The 11,275-nt window shown below is 32.2% G+C and overlaps 1 protein-coding gene across 1 annotated transcript in view; it reads left to right on the top strand.

Annotated features, from left to right (window-relative positions):
* The window catches only part of LOC127708928 (uncharacterized), a 58,097-nt gene extending 48,343 nt beyond the window's left edge, over positions 1 to 9,754 (top strand). Inside the window, exon 3 of the mRNA XM_052214115.1 lies at positions 8,609 to 9,754. Coding sequence (XP_052070075.1) covers positions 8,609 to 9,279 — 671 coding nt within the window. The 3' untranslated portion in view covers positions 9,280 to 9,754. The remainder of the gene's footprint in view (positions 1 to 8,608) is intronic.
* The last annotated feature ends 1,521 nt before the right edge of the window (positions 9,755 to 11,275 follow it).

The following is an 11,275-nucleotide window of genomic DNA, read 5'->3' as shown; positions in this document are numbered from 1 at the left end:
TACTACTAGTTATTCATATGGTATATCTATTGATCAAATATCATTGGGCTACCATGTACAGTAGGTGAGATATGGACTTAAACATAAAAACTTAACTAAAATTGGGAGGAAAGGACAGATATACAGAGGGACAAGGGTAAACCTAAATGTACATATGATTTTCATAGTTGGAACCTAAATAGTTATTTTGGACGAGTTTATTGATGTGTAAACCTGACAGAATTAAAGACTAACATGCATATTTTAATTTTTACATAAAGTCCTTCTGACTTGATTCAGTTTATATGCAATTCGGTAACCTAGTGAGCACACATCAATAAACTCCTCCACTTTTATTTCCATAATATTACTGATGTTGACATGATACCTGTGTTACTGTTATATTGCCAACCAGAGCCTCTTGTTTGCCATCCAGCATCAAAACTGCATTCTAATTCATCACTTGGGGAAATAGCTTTTTCTTCTGCACTAGCAGTTTTACAGGAATCAGATGCCTCATCCATAAGTGACAATGCTATACATTTCTCCTTCTTTTTCAGTGTCTTGGGATCAGGTGGGGGTATGTTACATGTGCTGAGAAAATTCACAACATGATCAGGACCCATTCCAGAGTGCATCATTGCTGAAATCATTATGATTTACTATGATTATCAATTTTTACCACCTACATACTGCATATATATATATCTTTATCAATTAAATTAATCACAATTCAATAATAGAGCTCAGGTGACAATTGATAGGCTACAACCTAGTGAGCTCACAAAATTCAATGTCAAAATTCATTATGACTTTTTTAATATTCAAGCAGAAATACACAGAAATTATAACTTCCTTACTTAAATCAATTTAAGGCCATCTTTAATAAATTATTGGTTTGCTGTTTACCAACTAGTGTGGGTATTAAGATAAGATTTTTTTTTCTTTTTTGAATGATGCTTAAAACCCTCTTAATTCAAAATAGTGTTATAAAAATAGAATAAGAATTTTCATCCCGGAAATGAGAAAATCTTTTTCTTAGTTTACTTAGGCAAGGTTTTGATCAGAAAGAACAATATATACAGCCCCTGCAGTGATTTGTAATAGCTACGCTGTAAGCCATAGACATATTAGCAATCCTTGGTGTAAGCAACACTGTAAATAATAAATTACACTACATAGTACACAAATTTGAACACCCCATACCCATGTTATGAGTTTGAAAGAAACTACTTTAAAAAACATTAAACGTGTCAGGATGATAAATAAAATAGAATTAATAATCTAACTTTCCTACTTTTTTTCTTACAATAAAGCTTTTTGCACATACCAAGAGCAACTTTTGAGTTGATATCAAATGCTCCTTTTTCATTCCGCTTGCCTGTAGATACCAGTTTCATACCAGAGCATATCTGACATACCACCTCCAAAAGACTACCTAAGCCGTACCTGTAAGATAAAAATTGAATATACTGAAAGGTAGCTGATATCATTTTGTTTTATCGTGAGGCCAAACTTAAAATATATGTTGTTTCCCCTTTTTAGACCCAAATTTTATATAGTGGGTAAGTACTGGGTAGGTACATGTACAAAAATGTACCTGAAGGTTCATGTAGGAAAAATATCTTATTTAATATTTATGAAAGGAAATTTACAAAAATGTCATGAAATTTACAATTACATTTTTTATTATTTATCAAGAGACTTGAAAGAAAACAACTACATTTTGTATTTCTATTTAGAATGTCAAAACAAAACTTTTTGAGTAGGGACATTTTTCTTGTGTATAGGTTGCATTATATAAGGGGAAGGGAAAAGAAACAAAATTCCTGTCTCACTAATTAACGACAAGAAGAATTTTAGCGACAAGAAGAAAAATATTAGCGACAAGAAGAAAAAAATAGCGACAAGAAAGTTTATTTACTATTAAAACAATAGATTTATAGAAAATAAATCATCTAATTATACTAGGGATCCATAAAAATTGAGAAAAATGGTATTTAAAATTTAAAAAAAAAATTTAAAAATTACCCCCTTTTTTATCCAAACTTTCGTGTATACCTTATGTTTTTGATTAATAATGTTAATATTTGTACCTTTTATCCTGTTATGACAGAAAAATTGTGCCATGAATATATGGATATCTATTTTTCTTTTTCCTTTTTGGGCTGCTTGTTTGTTATCTATATCAACCACACTTGCAATAAAATGCATTAGTATTTAAAAAAAACATACTATAGATTTTTTTATCTACATATTCTTTAAGAACTTAAATAGTTCTCGTTAAATTTTTTTTTTTTTATCTCATTATTTGTATTGTATTATGAAAAATTATTGATGTTGTAATGTTTATGCCCTTTGGGGCCCATAATTGGAAATAAAAATATCTTATCTATGTATTGCCCTTTTTTATCTAAAAGTCTGAAATAAATCAAGATTATATTATCTTATAATTTGGTTTTAATCTTTGATATATCAACCATGCCGACTCTACATCAATATTGATTCATTCATCTATACACTATATATGTTGCTATGTTGTAAATTGAAGGTATATTATCTTAAACCTTTTCTTGACAATAAAAAAGCAAAGTTTATAAGAACTCTTGTTTCTCATATATTAAAACAAGGATTTGTATACAAATCTTTGATTAAAACAAGACAATTTAATGTATGTTTCAAAAATTATTTATTTTTTTATAATAATCAATATTTAGATTTTTTACGCTAAATTTGTTTTCTTGTCATTAAATTCTACTTCTTGTCGCTAAATTATTCTTCTTGTCGCTAATTTGTTTCTTCTTGACGCTTCTTGTCGCTAATTATAGTGAGACCCAATATTCTATTTATATAAGATGTGGTATGATTTCCAATGAGACAACTCTCTAAACAAATCTCAACAAGAGACCAAATGACACAGAATTTAACAACTATCGGTCAGTCAGGGCCTACAAAAATGAGTAAAACCCATATCACATAGTGAGCTAAAATGTATAATAGGCAAAGAAACAATCGCTGTCCTGTTAGTATTGATTTCCTACAAGGGTTTGGATTGAGAGAAAAATTGTAAAGATTTCTGCCAGCAGGACATATTTGAAAGTGAATTGCAATCATATTCCTACAAACTTCACATGGTTTTGATAGTTTGTAAAAAATGAAGGGGTGCTAAAAATTATTGTTTACCTCATTTCACCTACTATATCCTTCAGATGGAGTGGGGTGTTGCATCTGTTGCAGAAGAGTTGTTCCGCTAGCACTTCCAACTCAACAACCCTCCTGCCTTCATTCCATAAGATGTTCTACTGTGTCCGATATCAGTTGAAACAGTAACATTGGAGGCTATGTTCTCAACTGATACCGGTGTCTCTTGAATCATTGTCGGTTCTAATGGCAATTCTCCTCTCGTACCGTAATCATGGTCTCCCCATTGAGTAAATTTATCTCTCTCTTTCAAAGTGTCCATCCTTTTAGATTTTTTGAATCTGTCATTCTTAATAAACCGACCGCGAACACGAAGGCGGTCGCGGTCGTCTGCCATTTTCTTTGTTTACCTTGTCTACCGATTGCGTAAAAAAAAATCGGAACCGATTTTAATTACGCAAAATGCACGTGCTATAATAGGTCATGTGATACCCGTCCGTCTCTACCTTAAATACTTCCAAAAAGTAGTTATAGAGATCAATAGGTCAAAATCTATCTGCAATTAAATTTTCAGACCAATTGGACAACCTGTTTTTGGGTTACTGTCCAAAATAGTTAATTTTTTGGAAATTTTACAGTTTTGGGGATTATCTTTAATATTATAATAGATAGAGAGAATTTAAATGGCAGCAAAGTTCAGCTTAGTAAGATCTGCGAAAAAGTGAACATGATCAAATGAGTCAATTGACTCCTTAAGGATCGGAGTTATTGCCGTTGAAACACATTTTTTGTACAAGTCTATTACTTTTTCAAAAATCTTCTTCTCTGAAACTACTGGGTCAAATACTTATAAACTTTAATTGAATGTTCCTTAGGGTATCTAGTTTATAAATTGTCTGAAGTTTTGATCCTTCAACAAACATGGTTGCCGTTGCTAAAAATAGAACATAGGGGTCAATTGTAGTTTTGGCTTATATCTCAATAACCAAAGCAGTTAGAGCAAAAGTGACAGGGAGGTAAAGTGGTGAAAAGGTCAAGATCTACCAGCTTAAAATTTTCAGACCAATAGGACAACTTATTGATGGGTTACTGTCCCGAAATAGCTAATTTAAGAGAATTTGACAGTTTCTGGTTATTATCTTAAATGTTATTATAGATAGAGAAAAAATGTAATAGAAAAATTGTTCAGCAAAGTAAGATCTACAAATACATGAAATAAGCCATATGCCTGAAACTAAAATTACAGGTGAGCGATTTCAGGCTCTTATAAGCCTCTTGTTTCTTATTTCATCCTCATTACTGTGGATTCATTAATATTTGCGGAATACTCTCACAATGCTGCATTCTATCTACACTGGTCAGTGTCCACACTTGTTCTGAATGACTTTTACTTTTCTTGAGTTATTTCCCTTTATAATGTTTTTGCAAGCGGCAGCAACATAAGTATCCCATGAACACTTTCTTTTGATAATGATGATACCAGCACTTTTTATGCTCCCGCCGTAGCGGAGGGGACATTAAGTTTTACCCTTGTCCGTCTGTACATCCGTACGTACGTCCCAAAGTTGGTTTCCTTTCTCTAACTTTAGTTTGCCTCAACCAAATGTTATGAAACTTATACACAATGCTTATTACCACTAAATATAGATCAAGTTTGAATTTGGTGGCGTCACTTTTACTGTTCTAGAGTTATGCCCCTTTACAAATGGAAAAATTGCTGAATTTTTCGTTTCTGTTCACTAACTTAAGATTGCCTCAACCAAATGTTATGAATCTTATACACAATATATAGATATTAGAAGATGTGGTATGAGTGCCAATGAGACAACTCTCCATCCAAGTCAAAATTTATAAAAGTAAACCATTAAAGGTCAAAGTACGGTCTTCAACAAGGAGCCTTGGCTCACACCGAACAGCAAGCTATAAAGGGCCACAAAAATTACTATTGTAAAACCATTCAAACCGGGAAACCAAGTCTAATTTATATAAAAAACGAGAAACAAGAAACACTTATGAACCAAATCAACAAACGACAACTACTGAACATCAGATTCCTGACTTAGGACAGGTGCAAACAATTGCAGCGGGTTTAAACGTTTTAATGGAACCAAACCTTCACCCTTATCTGAAACAATAGTGTAACATTACAGCATAGAAAGACACACCATAAAATATCAATTGAAACGGCTTAATTCAATCAAAAGACATATTACCACCAGTGAACATACACTGAACAAATAAATTTGATCTATGATACAATGTAAATACAAAATAAACTAAGGGAAGAATAATAAAAGTAACATGTTATATCGCAATGCTTATTACCACAATATACAGATCAAGTTTGAATTTTTGTGCTGTCACTTTTACTGTTCTAGAGTTATGCCCTTTTCAAATGGAATCAAATGCAGGGCGCAGCTTGATACGACCGCAGAGGTCGAACCCTAAACAGTTGGGGCAAGTATGGACAACATTCAAGCTTGATACAGCTCTGAATTTGGATTGTGATTAAATATTTGACACAGCATAGGTTTCTGACACAGAATGAATGTGGTCTAAGAACTTAAAAAATTTTAAATTGGACATTCACCTATTATGGTCCAATATCCAAAATCTAAATACATGGTTGGATTCAGCATATCAAAGAACCCCAAGAATTCAATTTTTGATGAAATCAAACAAAGTTTAATTTTGGACCCTTTTGACCTCAATGTGGACAAAGTTGATAATGGGGCCCAAAAATCAAAAATCTAAATACATGGTTAGATTCAGCATATCAAAGAACTCCATATATTCAATTTTTGTTGAAATCAGACAAAGTTTAATTTTGGACCCCAATTTGGACCAACTTGAAAACTGGGCCCATAATCAAAAATCTAAATACATGTTTAGATTCAGCATATCAAAGAACCCTAAGAATTCAATATTTGTTAAAATCAAACTCAGTTTAATTTTGGACCCTTTGGACCTTAATGTAGACCAATTTGAAAACGGAACCAAAAATTAAGAATCTAAATACACGATTAGATTCGGCATACCAAAGAACCCCAATAATTCAATTTTTGATGAAATCAAACAAAGTTTAATTTTGGACCCTTTGGACCTCAATGTGGACCAATTTAAAAATGGGGCCCAAAATCCAAAAACTTAATACACGGTTAGATTCAGCATATTAAAGAACCCCAAGAATTCAAGAATAAAACCCCATTCAAATTGGTCAAGAAATAAGCAATTTATACGAAGTATCTTCTTTTGCACAATACTGTGCAATTGAATATTTCTTGCTATTGCGCAATACTGTACAATTGACAATTTCTTGCTATTGCACAATATTGTGCTATTGGATATTTCTTGCTATTGCGCAATACTGTGCAATTGAAGATTTCTTGCTATTGCGCAATACTGTGCAATTGAAGATTTCTTGCTATTGTGCAATACTGTGCAATTGAAAATTTCTTGCTATTGCACAATAATTATTATATAATAATTTACACATCCTGTTTGGTGTGTATCTCCTACAATATCATTATTATTTGCTTTTAAATATAAATCAGAAATAACCAAGTTAAAATTTTAAAAGAAAAAAAGAAGGAAAAAAAAAAATCCCCCCCCCCCCAAAAAAAAATTTTTTTGAACCCCCTTATGATTCATCACCCCCAAACTCAATCCCAGCCTTCCCTTTGTGGTATGGTACCTTGCAGTACAATTTCAGAGAGATCCATACACTTGAACACAAGTTATTGTCTGGAAACTAGAAAAATGTGTTTTTTGGCCCCTTTTTGGCCCATTAATTCCTAATGGTTTAGGGCAATTACCCCCAAACTCAAACCCAGCTTTCCCTTTGTGATATGGAACCTCATAGTACAATTTCAGAAAGATCCAATACACTTACACACAAGTTATTGTCCTGAAACTAGAAACATGCTTGTTTTTGGCCCCTTATTCCTAAAATATTTAGGAAATTACCCCCATCATCAATACCAGCCTTCCCTTTGAGGTATGGTACCTTGCAGTACAGTTTCAGAGAGATCCATACACTTGAACACAACTTATTGTCTGGAAACTAGAGAAATGCTTATTTTTGGCCCCCAATTCCTAAACGTTTCGGGCAATTACCCCCAAACTCAATTCCAGCTTTCCCTTTGTGATATGGAACCTTGTAGTACAATTTCAGAAATATCCAAACACTTACACACAAGTTATTGTCATGAAACTAGAAAAATGCTTGTTTTTGGCCCCTAATTCCTAAAATTTTGAGGCAATTACCCCCAAAATCAATTCCAGCCTTCCCTTTGTGATATGGAACCTTGTGGTACAATGTCAGAGAGATCTATACACTTAAACTAAAGTTATAGTGCGAAAACTAATGTGTCTTCGCTTATTTTTGGCCCCTTTTTGGTCCCTAATTCCTTAACTGTTGGTACCATAACCCCCAAAATCAATCCCAACCTTCCTTTTGTGGTATTGAACCTTATACTAAATTTTATAGAGATCCATTCACTTAAACTAAGTTATAGTGCGAAAACTAATGTGTCTTCGGACGAGGACAACGCCAACGTCATACCAATATACGACCGCAAAATTAAAAATTGCTGAATTTTTCATTTTTTTTTTCTAAATATCAAGTATTTTTAAAATTGGAGTTTTTCTTTTTCCATGATTATAGTTGAATCAACTTTAATCAATGCTTTATACAATGCAATGTTTAATTTTACCTTCCACGTATATTGATATGACATTGGCGTCGTTGTCGTCCGAAGACACATTGGTTTTCGCACTCTAACTTTAGTTTAAGTGAATGGATCTCTATGAAATTTTACCATAAGGTTCAATACCACAAAAGGAAGGTTGGGATTGATTTTATGGGTTATGGTATCAACAGTTAAGGAAAAGGGGCCAAAAATAAGCGTTTTTGTAACTTCCAGACATAACTTTTGTGTTAGTGTATGGATCTCTCTGACATTGTACCACAAGGTTCCATATCACAAAGGGAATGCTGGGATTAATTTTGGGGGTAATTGCCTCCAAATGTTAGGAATTAGGGGCAAAAAACAAGCATTTTTCTAGCTTGAATCTTTAGTTTGCCTCAACCAAATGTTATGAAACTTATACACAACGCTTATTACCACTTAATACAGATGTAGTTAGAAATTGGGTGGTGCCACTTATACTGTTCTTGAGTATGCCCCTTTATAAACATAAAAATTGCTGAATTATTTGTTTCTGTTCTCTAACTTTAGTTTACCTCAACCAAATGTTATGAGACTTACATGTATACACAATGCTTATTACCACAAAACTCAGATCAAGTACAAATTAAGGTAGAGTCACTTTTACCGTTCTTCAGTTATGTCCCTTTATATCTTTATATGATGTGCAAGCGGGGGCATCATCTGTGTCCATGCATGGACACAATCTACATTTATTTAATTTTATGACGTGTGTAACTTAACATGGTAAGTTTTCCTTTTTGTTTCTTTAATTTTAGGAAATAAAAGGGTGTGGCATGGGAAAGTTGATATTCTTTTACAAAGAAGTATTGTAAAGGTTAGCTTGGAAAAAGATTTAGAAGACCTGAATCTGAAAGATGAAGATGAAGATAAAGAAATTGAAGAAACATCTATATGTAAAGAAGAACTAGCATGTGGCTTAGCTAAATCTCAATTGGTATCCCAGGTCATAGTAAACGCTTTTTTTACCTCTGGTAAACAAAAGTTTCTCCACAATCAGTTTATTCCATCATTTTTTGTGACTGAAAAATACATTAGAATTGTTTTATACCATATTGAATTGGATATTCTTCTTATGAGTACAAAATTGCCAATATGGGATAAGGAAAGAAGTGGTGAGTTGGATGTCATGACACTTATAAGGGTCTGGTTAGCCCTTAATTATTCTGGTTCAATGGATAAAAGTCCAGAGCAGTATCAGACTTTCCTTAAGTACACAAACAGATCTAATTTCAAGAAATTGCTACCAGATGATGCCTATTCAGTGTACTTGAACAACATGCAGCAGCCATTGAATTCTGAAAAAATTGTATCAGATTCTTATTCTGATGACAATGCCGGATATGGTTTTGACACACAGGAGTTTGCTCTTAATTGTATTCTTGAACTTAACAAAGCAATGAAAGCTTTAGATTCTGCAAGAAAATAGAAAGCTGCAGAGAAAGCACATGTTCACTGTGTGTCTCTGTCTTCCTGTCAATAATTGATGTTTGCACTCTTAATTCAATTTAACCAAATTTATATGGAAGGTGTATATGGGCATTTCTTTTTCCAAGTTTTGAAATGAGTGCTATCTGATAAATTTTGTTAGAGTTACTGCCAATGACTAAGTATTTTCCCTATCAACTTTTGTTAGCCATTTCAAATTTGCATTCAGTGGATTCCAACCAAAAATTTATTGAATGTGTATATGGGTAATACCTTAGTCATTATTATCAAGTTAAAAAAAATGAGCACTTTTGGATAATTTTTGTGAAACTCCAAGGTAAATTCTAAATGGAAAGTCCTTTTAAAATCAAACTCATTGATAGTGATCTAGATTCTCCCTTTTTATTCGTTTTAACCAAGTTTATGTTGAAGTTATTTCTTGCCCTATCCTATCCATCATAAAGTTTTTACATGTTCATATCTGTAATAACTCTGGAATAACTGAACAGATTTAAACCTAACTTTGCCAATTTAATTTTTATTTGACTTAAGGATGTTCGCTTCTCTGTTTCAAAATAACAAGCTTTTAAAAGACTGCTATAAATTGAAAGTATATGAATAAAAGAACTAAAAAAAGCAAAACATTTGAAGGTTCCGTGGTCTTGTTTTCAAGATATAAACCATTAAAAATTTGGCAGGAAGTGATTCTCTCTAGATTTTTCCTACATTTAACATTGACACCTTTTTGTCGAGCCTTCGACTTTTGTCGAAAAAGCGAGACATAGCGATCCTACATTCCGTCGGCGTCATCGGCGGCGTGCACAAATATTCACTCTGTGGTTAAAGTTTTTCAAATTTTAATAACTTTCTTAAACTATCCTGGATTTCTACCAAACTTGGACAGAAGCTTGTTTATGATCATAAGATAATATTCAAAAGTAAATTTTGTAAAAAAAAAATTCCATTTTTTCCGTATTTTACTTTTAAATGGACTTAGTTTTTCTGCCAAGAAACATTACATTCACTCTGTGGTTAAAGTTTTTGAAATTTTAATAACTTTCTTAAACTATCCTAGATTTCTACCAAACTTGGAAAGAAGCTTATTTATGATCAAAAGATAGTATCCAGAAGTAAATTTTGTAAAAAAAATTTTTCATTTTTTCCGTATTTTACTTATAAATGGACTTAGTTTTTCTGCCATGAAACATTACATTCACTCTGTGGTTAAAGTTTTTGAAATTTTAATAACTTTCTTAAACTATCCTGGATTTCTACCAAACTTGGAAAGAAGCTTGTTTATGATCAAAAGATAGTATCCAGAAGTAAATTTTGTAAAAAAGTAAAAAAAAAAATCCATTTTTTCCGTATTTTACTTATAAATGGACTTAGTTTTTCTTCCAGTTAACATTACATACAGTCTGCACTTTAAGTTTTTAAAACATTTATTAGATTCATAAACTATCCTGGATTTTTACCAAACTTGGACAGAAGCTACTTACAATCAAAAGATAGTATAGAGAGGAATATTATAATTAATTTTTTTCCTCATTTTTGTTGAGCCTGCGATTAACAACAAAAGTAGGCGAGACACTGGGTTCCGCGGAACCCTTACGAATTTTTTCTTTCAAAAACTATGAAACAATAACAAGGATTTTATAAGATTTTCAAATATGGCTTTTTAAACTACATTGTATATGTACTAGAATTATGAAATAAAAAGTAGAGGTTTGTGGGCTAAATTTTTGAATGGCACTACATGGATAAAATCAGAGGATTCTGAATATCTAGCAAAAATTCAAAAACAAGAGGAGCGAACATCCTTAAGTGAATAAAAACATGGTCTTTGAAAAAAGTATTGGGTTATAAAAAACTGTGGATTCCTTTTTATTCGTTGTATAAAGTTTTTTTTTTTTTCTTTCTTTTTTGTGATTCACTGCATATCTCCAATTTAAGAATTCAATGAAGAATAGTGACAGCAATCTGGCATTAGAGTTTTA

Source organism: Mytilus californianus, unplaced genomic scaffold (assembly GCF_021869535.1).
Source record: "Mytilus californianus isolate M0D057914Y unplaced genomic scaffold, xbMytCali1.0.p SCAF_7, whole genome shotgun sequence".
Taxonomy (NCBI): domain Eukaryota; kingdom Metazoa; phylum Mollusca; class Bivalvia; order Mytilida; family Mytilidae; genus Mytilus; species Mytilus californianus.
This window is presented reverse-complemented; position numbering and strand designations above follow the sequence as displayed.